The sequence below is a fragment of the Protopterus annectens genome, chromosome 2.part2, assembly GCF_019279795.1.
Source record: "Protopterus annectens isolate FY-2018-M chromosome 2.part2, PAN1.0, whole genome shotgun sequence".
Taxonomy (NCBI): Eukaryota; Metazoa; Chordata; order Ceratodontiformes; family Protopteridae; genus Protopterus; species Protopterus annectens.
The window spans coordinates 595462887-595481817 of NC_056730.1; the positions used below are offsets into that span (position 1 = coordinate 595462887).

Here is an 18931-nt window from a genome sequence, read left to right on the forward strand (position 1 = left end):
ACATGGTGCCTCAAGTCTTTGTGGTAGAGGACCACGCAGCATCATGCTAGAGCAATTGCTGAACTGAGCAAAGGTACCATGACTTGTACATGGAGGTGTACACATCACTGTACGTCAATAAGTCCTGGCCAGTGCTTTTAAAGCTGTTTGGGAGGTATTGAGGTATTAAAACATTTAGCTTTTTCACCGCACTGTTGGTATATTTATGTTGTAATTTTCTTTTTTCACACATCTCTTGCTATTCTGTAACTTTTGACATGCTGAAGTAAACACTTTCCTTCTATAGTTCTCCTTGCAGTTTTTTTTATTATGAATTCTTTAGTGATATGTTAATTTCCATAGGGTCAATCAAACAAATACACTGGTACATATGTATATACACACATATAGAAAGACATCAGTTTCCTTGTTACTGTGCTTTTTATCTTTATTTTAAAATTTAAACTGCATGAAAACAGAAATGCTCGTGTAAAATTATCAAACAAAACAGTGTATGCAGTCACAAATTATGATTGAGAGACAAATGACACTTTTGATACAATGCATTTAAATTAGGCAGTGAGACAGTATGAAGCTACTATCAAAAAACAGACACATTTTAAGTTATGAATTGATACAATACATGGCTAAACAGAGAAAGAAGCTGAGTTTAATTGTTAGATGCTCCAGCTATACAGCAGATCTCGACAGTTCTTAAAATAAATCTGTTATGACTTTCACAGAGTTATGTTGTTGCTTATTTCAACAGCACTTAATCCTAACTTCAAATGCATTCTAGCCCTGGTAAAAGTGCCATAAACATACCCTGGAGCAACACTTCTTTTTCTTAACTATTTGACAATGGAATGGAAACAGTTAAAAAACATTTAACAATTATTCTGTAACCATATTATTTTTTAAACTGCAGGTTTGGGACTCTTGCTTTTTGGTGGTGGTGGAGGTGGTGTTGCTGGCTTCACAGGCTTGCTGTTTTCTGGTGACAGTGGTCCTGCTGATTGCTAGAAATAAAAAAAAAAACATATATATTTATATATATATATATATGTTAATATTACACTCCTCAACCCTGAACTAAAAAGTTAGATAATGGAGTAAACATTCTGAAACTTTTTTTTTAGAACTTAGATAATGGAATAAACATTCTGAAACTTTTTTAATTTGTTTTGTCCCGCATTCTCCCGACCCCACAACCATCAAGCCCCTATCTCTGACTGACCCTTTGAATCATCCCAGCTCATAGACTCTGGAAACAATGGGAGGAATAGGGGAGAACTGGGGACTGTAGCTGCCATTCAGAAAAGGTTAGAATTTGTTTATTTGCTCCTAACTCCTACCCCCATTTTCTGAAAAGTACATTGCAGTTATCAACTATAGAGTGCAAAGAGAAGGCACATGCCTCTGCAAACTTGTGATGATCAGCTATAGTGTATTGCAGGATCACATTACATCTTCTTTTTATGCACAAACCTTCCCTCAGAAGGAGTTCCTGGATCAAGACTCTGCTAAGGTACTTAGTATGGATATTTATCAGTTTTGAACAGGCTCATTCTAGTAGGTAAGTAGCCTCTTTTTCAGGGAAGACTGTGGTGGTATTTATACTACTAGGGAAATTTGGCCAGGGGAACTTCCTCTATACTTTTTGATAGGTGCTGTGGGATCTTTTACATTCACCTGAGCTACAACCAATTCAGGCAGATGAGGCCTCAGGTTTTTGTCTCAGCTGAAGGATGATACATCCAGGAGTTCAGTACCCCACCTTATGCTGCAGTGCAGTATCAGCAAGCCAACTCCCTGGTGCGGGAATGGAACCTGCCGCCTTCTGCACCAAAGACGAGTGTGCTATCTATTGTCTCACTAACACTGCAGAGGTAAAATGGCCTTGGCCTCTTAATCCCATCCCTTCCTGATCAGCCTTTCAGGCTACTAGCTCAGTGATGGTCTCTGAGGCTTCAGGCATGGCTGTGATCCTCTGCCTCAGAGAAGGTGTAAACATTTTGAAAATTTAAGGTGTGCTCTTTCATATACCTCAAGCATGGGGCACATCAATGCTTCTCTGCACCCATTAATGTGTGATAATCTGATTTAATGCATTTATCCTCTCAGTACAAATAGGTACACTGCCTGCACTGCTCTCAATTGCTATCCATGCAGGCAGCTTCTATCACAATTCAGGCACTGAGGTACACTTAACTGATGGTTTACAATCAGTTCATTAAAGTCAATCAAGTTACTGAATATGCTACAAGATTAAGGAACTTAAATAAGTGAACGTAAATGAAATGAGCAATTAAAGAAAATCAGCATTGTAGTTGTCCAATTACATACATTTTCAATATATTTAAGCTGCTTTCCAAACCAGTTCTCATTACTAGTGACTCATCTACCAGAACTGAAGTATTTCACACCTCATTAGCCACCATACTAACAGCACAAATAAGTTATTGTGTATCTTAAAAATGTGCTAATCTAAATATTATACTGACCAATTTCTCTCAGATTGCAAAGAAAGCAGTATTTACTTGTCAATATAATTATGATAAAATAATAATATAGCAGTAGAACTTGAATTACATCAATAAGACTAGATGATTTGTATTTCCTGCTATTGAACAAAGTCTAATGAGTTAAAATGAAAAGGTAATCATGTTTTAAAAGTGATAATGCATTTTAGAACAGTCTTTCCAAATGCATCGAGCATGCATTAAATATCAAATTTACCTTTAAAATGAAGAATGAAAGCACTATATGGCTACATTTTTAAATTATGAAAAAAAATTGGAGAATAAACCTTCATGTCTAGTTCACTCTTTTTGTGGATTATACTGCACTCGCTACCTCCAAGCCTATTACATAGTTAAGTCAATAACATTTCTAATTTTGGTACATGATAACAAACTAACTGTAAAAATCTGAGTAACATTTCCTGCTTACATTATTTTTATTAAAGTTATTTATCAAACATACAGCAACACAGGAAAAGCTTCATTTGGAGTTACTCTGCAGATGAAGAGGGACAGAGAGAGATGACTAAAATACAATGATATACAGTAAAGAAATCTCTGACATCCTTGAACATTTTACACATCTTGCAAAGTCAATTTAGATTCATTATTTGCCTTCCTTTGCTTTACCCTTATTATTTAACTTTGAGTCAACAATAAAAAGATTTATTTGCAGTCCCTTAAAGGTCTTCCTCAAGTTTGTGTATAAACCTCTTGGACAAGAGTGGCCCAAGCACTCATTCTTGCAATGCCCTTGTGGTAGTCATCCTCTCAGATGAATGGATTTCACTTATGACAATTTTACACTACTACTTTAGACTATTCTGTAAGCCTAATCATAAACCTAATCACAAAATCTAATTCGCTAACCAGTCTCGATGTCAAATGCCTCTTTCACCTATAAATAGGATAACTCCAGCATCCCCTTCTAATCTAATAAACCAGATACTGAATGAAATAATTATATTAAATTTTATTGGCATGACCTTCCTGTTGTAAGTGCATGCTGTTTGGGGCCCTGTCTTACACAGTCCTCCATATGTAGCAAAATTCCTTCCTTCGGTAATTAGCCCATAATTTCCCTGTAGTTGAGATTGCTTAGTCAGTTTGTAGTTGATAGCACAATCTGTTGCTAAATTTGTGAAAGAGAGTCATATCTGCCTTCCTCTAGACATGAGTAGCTTTACATTGCTCCTGTTATTCTTTAAGAGCATGATTATAGATATTACCAGTTTTCTTCTTAGTTCTGTAAGAATTCTAGTGTACATTCTATCATGTCCCATTACAGTGCATCCCTCTAGTTTTCATATTTTTCAGGATTCTTACTTGTAACAGGACTGGGATTGCCCCACCCTCCCCAAAGAAATACACATTGCAGTGTACATTCATGTGCAACGCATCCTGGAAACTTCTGATGATTGTTTTGGGAAAAAAAAAATATTATAGATAAGTATTAGGCTAGCTGTCCTTGTGGACCATTTTAAGCATAGACAATTTCCTTTTCAGCGGCGAGAATTAAACCCCGTACCTTGTGTCTGGTAAGGTAAACACCTTAATCATTATAACATCCCCTAGCCAACAGGTTGGTGGAATGGCTAAGGTCCTTATTGCCTTTTAAAAATACAGAGTAAACTATTACTTTAGTAGTTTGTCTTTTATATTGTTTTTTGTTAACCGGCAATCATTTTTTATCTTTGTTATTCAACATTTGCAAAATGAGTGTTTCACCTAAGCTTCTTTCTTCGAATGGTTGTTTTGATGCAGTTATTCTATTTTTCCACTATATCATCATGCTCCTGAGTATTTTACTGAGCTATGGCCTCAGTTTGTCACATTACTTACATCTGAGGACTTGAGCTAATCAGAGCCATATCCTAAGTCCTTTTCAATCCAGGGTGTCTTGCAGATAAATTTAGATAAAGAAAGTGCCAAACTGTGTGTATTTAATATGCCATTATGAAGGCACAAATGTCTTAGACATTCATATGCTATTTCAGTGCTAGATGTTTTCCAAAGAGCTGATAGACAAGTTGCTGAAGGTTCAGACGGTATTGTAAATATTATTGTTGTTTTATTACTGCAGGGTCAGGCACAAGAAATGTAATTTGGGAGATATATGCAGTTACTGAATAAATGAAGGCGGCATAATTTTAAGTTAAATAATAATAAATAATAAGACAGAACCCACAGAGTGAGAGTTGCTGGAGCCATGTCAGACTCGAAACCGGTCACAAGTGGCATCCCACAGGGTTCTGTCCTGGGACCACTCTTGTTTGGTATATACTTTTCTGAGGTACAGGCAAACATGGGAGGACTATGGCTCACCAAGTTCGCAGACGACTGCAAACTGGGTGCCATAATCAACTCTCCAGCTGATACAAACATCCTTCAAAAAGGTCTCACAGAGACAGATAACTGGTGCCAGCGCCATGGTTTAAAGCTAAATGCCAAAAAATGTATAGTCATACCCTTTGGCAAAAACAATGTGCCCACATATTACCACATAGGCAGAAACCCATTAAGTACAGAGAAAGTTATTAGGGACCTGGGGACCCAAGTTGATAGCAATCTCTCTTTTGAAAACCACATTGCCAAAGTGGTTAGAAAGACCTTCTACATAGCCCACCTCATCACGAAGGGTTTCACATCTAGATCAAGAGAGGTAATCGTGCCCCTTTATTCATCCCTCATCAGGCCCATCATAGAATACAATGCCCCTTTTGGGATGTACCTTACCCAACACCTGCAGCAATTAGAAAGACCCCAAAAGTATCTCACCAAGAGGATCAAGGGTCTCAAACAGATGCTATATGCTGCTCGGTCAAAAAAACTCCAGCTCTACTCAGTTGCATACCGCCTACTTCGAGGCGATCTATGCCTGACATACAAAGCTATGTCAAATCCAGAATTAATGGACATGCTCCACCTCAGTAAATCTAAATCCCTTAGAGCCACACGCTCGAGGGACTTGAACCTCAGCACAGAAATAAATAGAACTTGCTGGAGGGACAGGTTCATAACCCAGAGGCTCCCTTCGCTCTGGAATAGAATTCCAGTTCATGTGAGACAGAGCACCTCACTGAATCCCTTCAAGAAGAATCTCGATAAGTGGATGGGGGATCGTAGGTTTGTCCCAGGGATTACTCCCATGTCACTATTAGACAGAGGCACAGTAAACTAAACCTTAAAAAGGGCACAGTATACTCAAATCAAGGGGTGGCGTAAGCCATACAGAATCGGGCTAGGCTTATAATTGCCCCAGGGCAGATAACCTAGTATGAACCTATGAACCTATGAACCTATGTAAAGTAAGAGTGATAATTCTGAAATACACGTGTCAAAATCTAATATAAGAGGAAGTGAATCCTGAGTACAAAAATAGTAAATGCAATTGTGCAAATGACAAAGTCCAAAGAGAAACAGTATTACAATGCTGTGTAGGAATAGTTTAGCTTTCATATATGCCTGGCATAATTATTATCTAAGAAAGCCTTTGGAAGAAACTGCAGCCTGGAAATGAAGTTATGAGTAAGAACTCTGGAATGATCAAGGAACTAGTTGAAAATACGCTAACATTTAAATGCTGTAATGTGAACATGTCAGTTGTACTGTAAGTAGACACCCCACCAAAATTGTATAAGAGCTGTGATCCTGCAATACAAATGATCAATTGTTTCTGGGTCAAGAACAATTATAGATGCACAGAAGAGATGCCTTCAGATAGAAAAGGACTGTCAGCAATAGTACACAAGTATGTGAAATTCCACAAATATATCTATGGTAAAGAAACTCACATGGAAACAGGCTATAAAAACTAGCAAAGCATATTCAAAAAGACATTGTAGAAATTAATTGCAAAGGCTACTACTCAATTTAGACAGGTATCATTTGAAAGTGAAATAATACCAGGCAAGGGCCTACAGATAAAAGCTATGTTGAGTAAACTTGAACACATGTCAGAAGAATAAAATATTTTGGCTAATACTAAAGTTAACAATACTAGAGCAAAGAAAAGGGAAAATAAAGTTAACAATAGAAGAGCAAAGAAAAGGGAAAATAATTCCAAAAATATACCACCACTGACAAAAATATAGTATTTAAAAAGTTGAAACAAATGAGGGACAGGCCTAAACAAAAATCATTAAAATGAAAGAAATTGATAAGGACATAAATTTGCCTTGGGGATTCAATAAACTCTGTGTAGACTACATAGGTTCATAGGTTCATAGGTAGGTACTAGGCTATCTGCCCGAGGGCATTTATAAGCCTAGCCAGAGTGTGTCGGCTTTCACCGCCTCATTGATTAACTAACTGAGCCTCTGTCAAGCAGAGCCAATGAAGTGATCCCAGGGGTGTATTTTCTGTTACCCATCCACTCGTCAAGGTTTCTCTTGAAGAGTGTTAGTGAGGGGCTCTGCCTAATGTAGTTAGAAGTTTTGTTCCAAAGCATGGGGAGTCTTTGTGACAGGAATCTATCCCTCCAGCATGTTCTATTTATTGTTGTGGTGAGGTTTAACTCACTAGAGCACGTGGATTGCAGTGACTTGGATTTCTTTAGGTGGAGTATGTCCATCAATTCTGAGTTGGACATGGTTTTATAAGTCAGGCAGAGATCACCTCTGAGTAAGCGATATGCCACTGAGTACAGCCGGAGTTTTTTCAGTTGGGCTGCATAGGACATATGTTTGAGGTCAGTAATCCTCTTGGCGAGGTGCTTTTGTGGTCTTTCCAGCTGTTGGAAGTGTCTTGTGAGGTACATCCCAAATGGGGCATTGCACTCTATGATGGGTCTGATGAGTGATGAGTAGAGGGGCACTATAACCTCTTTATTTCTAGATGCAAACCCCTTAATAATTAGATGGGCCACATAGAAGGATTTCCTAACTACTTTGGCAATATGATTGTCAAAGGAGAGATTACAATCTATCTGGGTCCCCAGATCTCTTATTACCTCTTCTGTATTAAAGGGGCTGCCACCTATGTGGTAAGTCGTGGGTGTTTTGTTTTTCCCAAACGGGATGACTATGCATTCTTTGGCATTTAGCTTGAGGCCATGACTTTGACACCAGGTGTCTGTTTCAGTAAGGCCTTTTTGAAGGATGTCCATGTCAGCCGGAAAGTCAGTTATGGCTCCCCATTTGCAGTCATCGGCGGACTTGGTTAGCCATAGTCCTCCTGTGTTTGCCTGTACGTCTGAGAAATATATGCCGAACAGTAGGGGTTCCAGAACCTGGAGTTTACATGCTTGCATGGTGAGTAGCAGTGATTAATGAATATTCATGTGGCGGCTTGCCTTCAAACATAAGCAAGCAGGGTTTCATGGTGGCCAGAAAACCATGTAAAGCAACACAGATAGCGAATTTAGGTACAGCACAGCAAACTCGGTTAGCAGGATTGTGCGAAATGCCACACAGACCACCAGGGATTTTCATATATTAATGTATTATGTTGCAGGCACAGGACAGGACAGTTTATGTGTACACTCCAGCATACTGGGCTAGCAGTTCTGCATGGAATACCACATGAACCACCAGGGTTTTTCATATATTAATGTATATGTTGCTGGCACAGGACATTGTATATAGTGCTGAGTACTGTGGAATTTCATTCTAGGCAGTCTGTGCAAGTTGTGTCAATGATCTATAAGGTTAACATGGACTGCCATTTATAAGAAACAGTTATGGGAAGTGGGTTTATTGAATAGGGATACACAGATGAGGTTTAGGGATGAACACCGGGAAGGAGCAGAGGTGAAACATTGTAATGTACCACACATAAGGAAATGTAAAAGGAAGACAGTTGCAGCAGGGAAACTAATCACATATCCACATGGCACAGTATGGACTGCACAGTGACAAATGTATATGATGTGACTGTTACACAAGGTGATGTAACAGTGGTGGATTCTGCATGATATAAGCATCCAGACATGAACAATGGAGAGGATATATATATATCATGGATGTTAAATACAATTGGGGTTGGGTGCATATTATGAAGCTGTGCAAACTGAGTTGTCTGAGTGTGCCTCTATTGTCAGCAGAGGCTTGCAACAAGTAGGACACAGGTACAGTCTCATAGCCAGCAGTGAAACCATCATGCACAGTCATGGAAAATATCAGAAAAATACCCATGTCTCTGACACAACATATGTGTTTCTGAGTGAGCATAGATGGTTCAGCACCAACACACTTGTACAACTATTGGGACACATCAGCACTCTATGAGTGTAATCAAGCACACTCTGCTGACACTAACATATGCAGGAGGTGTGAGGAGACACACTTGACATTATGATCACTCACTACAGGCTGCAGTACAGCATGGCAGAGATATATATATGGCGCAATCTGTACTGTCATGAATGTAAACCATGCCATCAATATTGCTAAACAGCTATGTATGTCATGAGTGCATAACTGAAACAGCTAGCACACATGTATGGGGTATTGCACCTTTATGGGGGTTTCGTGCCATCAGACAAAATGTTTATGCAACAAAACTAATACCTAGGTATGCACAAATAGATGTGTGACAGCTTGCAGTGACAAAGGTTGTAAACTTTAGTTACACATCATCGGAAGATGTGTATGGAGGGACATTAGGAAGGGTGCATTGTACTTAGGTATGAAGATATTATGGCCTGTCATGTGGATGTTCTGCACATACTCAGTAGTTGTTTTACATACAAGGGATACTCACCACTATGGACACATGCTGGTGGACATTCCACATTCCATTTATCCCAGGACACAGGCTACATAACAACTGGTCTGCTGATAGGATATGACATCTACATGATCCTTGGTTTGTACATTTGTTTGCATAATGAAACAAATGCCCATATGTTTGTTTTTTCATCTCATGTGTTGTCATGGCTGTGGCAGCAATCTTTGATGTATATTGATACTGTCTGTATTATAACAATATCATAGTTGGAGTCAATGATTGTCCACAATCTATAGTCCTCCAGACAGCTGTTGAGACTCAGGATTTGTACTGCATTCTTGATGTCTGTGATTTCAATCATGGACATGAAAGGGTCTAGCAGACAGCCCTGGTGTACACACTTAATCACTGGACACAAAATATGGGTTATTTCACACATTTCTACATATTTAAATGCCATATATGTGATCCACTGTTCTATCCATTTTGTGATATATGTGTTGATGGCCACATTACTCATTGTGGAGTGAATACCTCAGTGTGGACTCCTATCAACTGCCTTGGCCTTTTCAAGTTCCACAGAATGATGCTCTTTGAGGACATCTGACAGATGTAACAGACATAGGAGTAGCATCAAAAACTCACACATGTTTGTAGCACACAGCTGGGATATTACTAGTGTTCATTTAGAGAAGGTCCATGATGACATGTTGGTCTACCTCACAGATGAGGAGGGTTAAGATGTGTCTATACATGCATGCATCAGGTGTTGTGCCCAGCCCACTCAGATGGATGCATGTCAATGGGCACCCTTCTACAGAAACACAGTTAATCTGGAGGGTGTGTTGAAGTGTGTATCACACTGTGTCAGTAGGCATATATTCAGAGTTACACTATAGGTGATCTGTGATGTTGTTACAGCTCACTGTTTCTGTGTGATAGGCCTGCATGAAGGTAACACAGTGCATTCTGCCTATCTTGATCTTCCCTAGGGTGTGGACACAATCCCCCTATTCAGGTATCATTGACAAACTCTACCAGCTGGGGATTAACACTTACGTCACTAGATGGTTAACCAATGTCCTCAATGACAGACCACATAATGTGAAAGTTGGTGAATCAACCACCATTGTAGCTGTCACCACTGATGTACCCCAAGGATCTGTGCTGGGCTCTATACTGTTTGGAATCTATTTCTCAACAGTCCAGGCTACAAAATATGAGCTGTAGCTTACCAGGTTTGCTGATTCATGCATATTGATTGCAATCATTGGGTCCACCAATGATGTGACTATAGTACATGGGGGGCTAACACACGCAAATGACTGATGCAAAAGCCGCATGGTCTACTTATAAATACAAAATGTGTCAGGATTTCTGCCTTATGCAAAGTGGAATTTCCTGGTAAATATACCCCTGACAACACTCCCTCTAAGCTAAAACCAGTGGTGAAAAATTTGGGAATGCACATAGATAGTAATCTAAACTTCGACCAAGTATTCACAGTGGTATGGAAAGGCTATGTAGTGCACCTCAGAAGGCAGGTCATTGTATCCCAATCTGAGGAGCATATAACAGCACTGTACTCAAACCTCATCTGACCACTAATAATAATAATAATAAGAATAATATAATGCTTCCTTTTTGCATGTACCTCACCAGACACCTGCAGAAGCTGGACAGACCACTGGGCTTTCACTGCAAGAAAATGCAGACCCTACAAACCATGTCATGCTTTACATAGATATACTGAAAGCCCTGTTCTTGAAATCTGTATTGGAAAGGATGAGGTGACTTGTGCTTGGACTACAGGACATCTCTGATCCTGCTCTAATGTGTATACTGCACATCTGGAAATCAGCAGTGTCTATTGAGAGGAAGATGGTTAAAATAATGCCCCATGTGCTGTTATAAAATGCTCTCTATACTGTCAAGCAAGTGTACAAACACACACACAGTTGACTGTAGTAAGAATATAACCACTACCTAAGTATACAGGCTACAGAACACAGCACTTTACACAAGCACCACAGCTTATGTCCAACTTGGAGTGTCTCAGACGACACTTTATAGCTGATGACATCAGCAGTGTCTGTTGAGGAGAGCATAACAGTGTCCCACATCCTGGTGTAAATTGCTCTCTATAATGTCAAGCAACAGCCCCCACCCACACAACACACACAAACAGCTGACTGCAGTGAGAACACAACCCCTACCTAAGTACACAGACTACAGAATGCAGTACTTTATGCAAGTTCCACACCACACGTCTGACTATTAGATGGCTGCAGTCAACTTATAGTGTTTAACATCAGCAGTGCATGCTGGAAAGAAGTTGGGAGGCCTGTAAGAAATGGATGTGTAGGCATGTGCAAGCACTGTCAATTCATGGGATTGGAGTGGTAACTTTAGGATACACACTTCTGGTTAGACACAGACACACACACAATCCCAGTTGACTGCAGTGAGAAAAGAACCCCTACCTAAGTACATAGACTACAGAAGACAGTACATTATCCAAGCACCATGGCACAAGTCTGACTTTGACAAGAGTGCAGGTGAAATTATAGTAGACGACATCAGCAGGCCATGTGGGAGACAAAATGTTAGGAGACCTGCATAAGCTCCTAGCTTCATACGTACATAGGAGGCTACTAACCTAATGGTACAACTGTGTTTAGAAGCCTAGCTATGTAAAAACACAAGTACCCTTAATGAGCATTGTTGTATGGTTATTGTTAGCAGAGTGATTTTGTGAGCAGCACCAACTGGCCCTGTCCATGAGGGAGATAGCTGCCACCCCAGAGGTGTCTTTACAATTACCCAACCAGTAGTGAAGGTTGAGCTTGAACAAGGTCATTGAGGAGCACTGATTCACATGCAGTGAGAGCTTATTACAAAGGAGTGTGAGTTGTCGGGGGATATATCTTTCTCCCCAGCATGTCACAGTCTAGGTTTAGAACCATGGACCAAGTTATTCTTGTCCCATTTGATTTGCAGATGTGCAGCATTTCCAGTAGGGCAGGGTCTGAGACTGCTCTGTAAGGTGGACATAGGTCACCTCTCAGCAGACTGCATGATACTGAGTACACTGACAAGTCTTTCAGTCTTTCGATGTATGTCATGTTTAGAGGCCCTGGAGTCACCCAGGCACAACTCTGTGTTTTCTCCAATTGCTGCAGGTGTCTGGTGAGGTACAGACAGAAGGTAGCATTGTACTCAGTTAGTGGTCTGATAAGGGTAGAGTACAGCAGTGGTATGACCACCTTAGTCTTGGATGGGATGTCAATATATATGATGTGCTCAATGCAAAATGTGTGTGTTACCACTAAGGACACATAGTGACAAAAGTATAGATTGCTATCAACATGTGTTCCCAAGTCTGACAACACTGTGTTTGAGTTTAGAGTGGTGCTTCATATATCATAATTAGCAGGGTACTTCACTGCCAAAGAGGACAATGAGCCATGGTATGCTTTAAGGTTCAGTCCCTGAATTTGACACCAATAATTTGTGTGTGGCAGCTCCTTCTGTAATATGTTACCATCACTGGGGGACTCTATATTAGTGAGTCTAGTTACCAGTCATCTGCAAACATAGTAAACCACAGGCCATCTACCATTGCCTGCACTTTAGAGAAGTAGTTTGCAAACATCTGAGGGCCCAGCCCAGATCCTTGTGCTATTCTAATTGTAACTGGCTACCGGTGGAGGTGCAGTCCCCAACTTTGAGAGTGTGTGTTATATCAGTGTGCCAGTTGTCTATGCCTGTACTACTGTATGGCTTAATTCCCACATGAGTATGGCTTAATTCCCACATGACAGATCTTCACTGTGACACATGATGGGGGATAGTGTCAAAGGCCTTGGATAAGTCAACATAGGTGGTATGTCCTGTTACACCTCATCCAGGTCTGTGGGGTCAATATCCAAGATGTCCACAATGTTTACTAAGCAAGATTTACCCTTGACAAAAGCAAAATGGGTAGGGTCAAGTGTGATGAAGGTCACCTATGTTCCTGTGGATATGGTCCATGATGATTTGTTCACTAGCCTTGCAGATAATTTTTTTAGGGATCTGGGTCAATAGTTGTAGTTCTGGAAGTTACCAGATTGATGTGCATTGCATAGCACACAACATTTGATATTACATTTTATACTGTGGTTGATATATGTGTGGAAAAAGTACTGAGACACCAGGGATGCAGTACTTGGGGGCGGGGGGGGGGGGGGGGTAGAAACAGATGGACATATTGTAAATATGTAACATATTGTTACATAGGGCCCTCAGTCTGTAATGTTTATACGTGTAATTTCATGTCATACACAGAAAATGGACAGCAAACAGCAGTAATAAAGCATAATGTAGACATTTCCATAGAGCAGTGAGCAGCAGATTTGCATGATCGTTAGCAAACTGCATACACATGAGTTTACACATGTTTGCACATAGGTAAGCAGTGTGCAAATGTGAGCCGCATTGCTAAAGCCTGACAGTTAGTACTGAGTCTATGAAATACATCTGCTGCTTAACTGACTCTGTGACAGCATGTGTTAATGCATTGATACATTCCTTTTTTTCACATATGATACTGGGTTCAAATACAGGTGTAAGTAATACTTTAAAATACTTTTCATTAGAGAGTGATAATGCAATGACATGAATTGTTTTTACGAGATATGTTGCTGCATTTTGCCGTTGCTCACTGTCATTGCACATTAGTGTATGATGAACACTTCCTGGCAAACATGGAGTACAAAGAGTGAAGGAATCCATTGCCTTTTCTACTACTTATGTGTGCTGTGTGTGATTATATTTTTTGACCAGATTAAATGTATTAAAATGGAGTAAATAGGGAAGTGGTGAAATGGGGAGCAAGCAGGGGGAAGAACAAAGTGTGACAGTAAGTTTTGAGTCTTGGAATACACCTGCTACTTAACTGACTCCACGGCAGCACTTATTAATACAGTTAATGCAGTGATACACTCCTTTTTGGGGCCAGATGGTACTGGGTTTGAATACAGCTATATGTAATACTACTTTTGCATCACCATTGCTGCACGTTGGCATGTGATGGGCACTATCATGCAATAATGCATTAAAGAAAAGAAATGGGAAGATAGGACAGTGGTGAAATGGGAGGAAGCAAGCAGGGGGAAGAACAAAGGGAAAGCAGGACAGGAATGTGCAGGATGGAGGTAAGAAAGAACCATAGCTATCCATTTATTTAACAACGCAAAGTGAACATATCTAACACCACATATCTGTGACCACAACACAGTCATGTTGTATATCCAATTAGACTGAATCAAGTGCATGAAGAAGACACGTGTGTGAAATGTCGAGTTATGTATGGGATGATTTTTTTTTTGTGTGACAGGTGCTCATTTTATTTATTTATTTTTTTTTGAGAGAGCCAGGAATGTTGGGGAAGGGACATAGGAATGTCTGGGGGAGGTAAGTTGGGTAGGTGAGGAAGCAACTGCAGACTGACAAGACAAAGAAGACAAATGACAGGGATGGTGATGGACACAAAAGATTGGGGGACACCATAACTGGGGAGAGGGTAGGGACATACCGAAACCATGGTCATCAAGCTGGGTGACAGTATGAATCAAGTTCTCACCCACTGAACTGTCATCTCTGTCACCTCACTCTGCCACTGGCTGGGGTGCCTGACATCTGTGTCTCTTGCTTCTGGTATTATTTAAAATAAGGGAGAGCAACCTCTCCAGCCAGCATAGGCATGCACCTACAGTGCAGTCCTCAACCCTATGCACCCTCCCTGGCAATTCAGAGCAGATGTTAAAATCACCACCTCCGCCACTGCTTCCACCACTGGACCAGCGTCTGGGCAAGACTACCTGAGGGAGAAAGTGCAGGGGCAGCAGAGGTGGTGCTGCCAGGTTGGCTCCCAGATGTGCTGAGCAATGGTGTTGGAGCTGGTGGAGGGGGGGAGGTGGAGCCTGTAGGGTAGGCCTACCCCGCTGTTCTGTGGAGCATTTACTGATGTGACACACATGGATGACATGGACACATTTTGACGACACACAAAAAAAAAATGTAAAAATTCAAATAAAAATAAAATAAAAAAGAGAAGATAAAGGTTGGGGTGAGAGAAAAAGAAGAGATAAGATTAGTATCTTTATGTGTGACATACAATGCATTAATACAATTAATTGACTCTATTATCTTACCTTTTAATTTTAAGACTACCAAGTCCTAACAGATGCAAACTATACTACAGATTACAGCAAGTACTCCTTGACATGTGCATATATTGCACAGGTCTACTTCTAAATTGTGAACTTTCAAAACATGAATTTCTTATGGTTGAGACTCTATGATCGACGTTTTGAAAGTTCGAATCATTTAAATGGAGATTGCTGTGCAGCACAGAACTGTATATTTATCATTTTCATCACTGTAGTGCGATCTCGGTGTTGGTATATTTCATTGGCAAGTGGTGTAGTGGTTGCATGGGGGAGTTTGCCCCCCCCCTGCAAAAAAGTAAAAAATGCTTTTTTTGTTTTTATTTTTCATTTTTATTTAAATGGCGAACTTTCAAAATCTGGATCTTACGGTCTTGACCATAATACATTTGTCATTGTTCACCAGTATTGGGAACCAGAATAGTCTCCCTGCAAAAGCCTGGCACTGTGGTTCTTAACTAGGATTCCAATAAAAATCTTGAACTCCTGGATACCCCATCTCTTTGCCCTAAACCTGAAACCTTCCCCACAAATGCATGTCATGTCTGTTATGGACCCAGAGCAATGGAGAATGATACTTTCCCACTACTTCCAGTCATCACATTTACTGGGATGGCTCACACTGTTTGAAAATGCTGTGCTCCACTTAACATTGTGCAAACACTGTGCTCGGCAGTGCCTAAATCTGAGCATTGTGTTTGTGAGATGGTAAGTGGAGTGCAATAGTAGCAAGCAAAGCAAATTCAAGGTTATTGGATGTACATGCAGTTGTGTATGTGTGTTAGACAAATGTGAAGGCCACGACAGTCCAGATACCAGAAATATACTTACAGGAATATAGTACACAGTATACCCACAGCCTTACATTTGAGAATAAATGTGATAATACATAGATAAATTAATACATAACTAACACAATACTAGTGCCTCAGCCCTCATGCATATGATAAATATCAGCTACACCATGTTAAGTGTTATATATGACAGTAACTGTAATGGGAAGTGGAACAGCAGTAAAGGCACATGGAATATGTTGCATTTGAACCCAGGACCATGTGCATGGCAGCCCTACACTTACACCTGCTGGCACAAGAAGGTTGAGAAAATACTTGCCTATGTTGCAGTTCATTGCTATAAATTGCAATTTTACAACAGTAAAACAAAGGTTGCACACCTTGTACTAGAACCCAGAATCATCTGTACTCCAGCCTTACATTTACACCTGCTGACACAGGACTAGTTTACATGACATTCCTTATTTTAAAATCATTCTTAAAGTCTCGCTATTAACAACTGTGCAATGTTGCTTAGTGGGTTTGCGTGATACCTAATAGTATTAATTGAATGCATCTGTTTTTTGTTGTTGACTGGCTGGACCCTGTCTGGCCAGTTGTCGAATTTGTTCTAAGGTGTGCATCGTGCAAATAGCACCCCCCCCCAAAAAAAAAAAAGGAAAAGAAAAAAAACAAGGAAAAAGAAAGAATGAAGAAAATCAATTTATGGCATACACACTAGAAAATGTTAGTACACGTAAGATATTTCTACATAGGTCTGCATAAGAACTTTCACAATACAGGTGCCTTAACCCTCTTTGCCATGCAAACAGCTTTGCAGCTAAGAACTTAAATCAATATGCACACAAACAACTGCAACAGCATCTACATTGATATCAAACCATACAAGTGTTATTTGTAAGTGCATTAGTTTAGGATGTAGTGCACCTAGTGATCACACAACATGTCATGATTATTGTTTGCAGATATACAGCTCTGCCTTACATTTCTGTGTTTCTTTGCCAATCTTCATTTATATGAACAGTACTCTGAGACATGTAGTGTGTAAGGCATTCTATATCATTGGCCTTAAAATGTGTGAGGATATTAAATGGAAATAATATTACGTGTAGTTGCCAACAAATGAAGAGAAGGGATGCATATACAGGAACACAACCTGTGACTTGTATGCTGCTTACTTACATTTCCAACCGTACATCTAACAATTTGTAGATATAACCTGACACACCCAGTGGAAGTAAGTTAGCCTGCAGTGCTTTGTGTTATCCTTTTCCCAACCACTAATCATTCACAGTTGAAATCCATTATAAACAAACATTGAGGGATTGCCTGCACTAAGTTTATATTTCCTACACAGATCCAATTTTTTAGGACTCAGCAATTCTAATGAGTTCACGTCTCATTTGCATCTTCACCATGCTAGCAGCCCTGAATCTGCACCATATAAAAAGGCAACCATGTAGCTAGGAAAACTGATTGTGAGGAGGAGTTGTATATGTTTGGAAGACTGCAAAAACCTTTTTTCTTCAGGATATATTTGTACAGAGGAGTGCTTCCATTTTGTCACCTACATACTGCATATGCTCGAATGTATTTAAGAAATATCTGAAGCAAAGTCTTTTACACGTTTATCTGTGTGCATTATGCAGAAGTATACTGATGGCATGGGCATGTTTGTTAAGCCATTTCAGAGCTATACATGATTACCAATACATGAAAATGGAATGCTGTGTGATAAATATGTACATAAATGTTTTAGGCACACATGTTTTGATAGCTCTTTTAGCATTTCAAGGATGGTTTCTTATTAAAGTGGTTCATTTGCCTGTTGTTTTGGATGGGGGGAGTAAATTGAGTTACTGTTATGGCACAAACAAGGATGGACTGTTCTTTTGGGGGGAGCAAAGGTGAGCTACTTTTATAGCACAAACAAGGATGGACTGTTGTTTGGGGGGGGCAAAGCTGAGTTACTGTTATGGCATAAACAAGGATGGACTGTTCTTTTTGAGGGGAGCAAAGGCGAGTTACTGTTATGGCACAAACAAGGATATGATGCTCTTGTTACTTTCGTTTTGCATCCTGTCTGTTGTTAGTATTTCACATCTCCAGACTATTTTATGTTTCTCCAGTGGGTTACTGACAGGCTACCTTTTCTGATTTATCTGGAAACAGGTATTTCTGTAGATATGAGTTACTTATGTGTATTATCCTTCTGTTGTCTTTTAGGACACCAACAAGTATACCGCCTAGGGATGTCAATCCACAGATACCTCCCTTCACCAATGCTGAGAACCAAGTGATTGTGGATGGCTTTAGGCAACATGGTGCTTTTCTGCTGGAAAAAGGACAGGGAGATATGGCACGTAGGATGTGAATATGGTATCAGATAGTAGATGATGATGTCAATACTGTGGGTGGCCAAGGCAGGACATGTGAACAGGTGCACAAGAGGGCCACTGATCACATCTGCATGGAGGAGAGCAGCTGCAGTGGGTTGTGACCAGATGGTTACCAGGGGACAGCCTGCTAGGTAACCACTACTAACCCTCAATGAAGAGTTCCTAGCCAATATCAGAGATCCAGACAGCTCCCAGAAGAGTGCAGTATAAGATGTCCTGGATATCGGAGCAACAGTTTCTGAGACAGCAAGCAAATCCCAGGAGGAACTTCCAGGTAGGCTGTGCTATCTGAACAGTTGAGTGCTGTTGTATAGTAAAACAATTTAAATCAATAAGTTAATTTTGTGTCACATGTC

The 18931-nt window shown here is 40.1% G+C and overlaps 1 protein-coding gene across 1 annotated transcript in view; it reads right to left on the bottom strand.

Annotated features, from left to right (window-relative positions):
* Nucleotides 1-401: 401 nt before the first annotated feature.
* Nucleotides 402-18931, bottom strand: part of LOC122795737 (dedicator of cytokinesis protein 1-like) — a 2411902-nt gene continuing 2393372 nt past the window's right edge. Inside the window, exon 23 of the mRNA XM_044064047.1 lies at nt 402-998. Within this exon, the coding sequence (XP_043919982.1) occupies nt 897-998 (102 nt within the window). The 3' untranslated portion in view covers nt 402-896. The remainder of the gene's footprint in view (nt 999-18931) is intronic.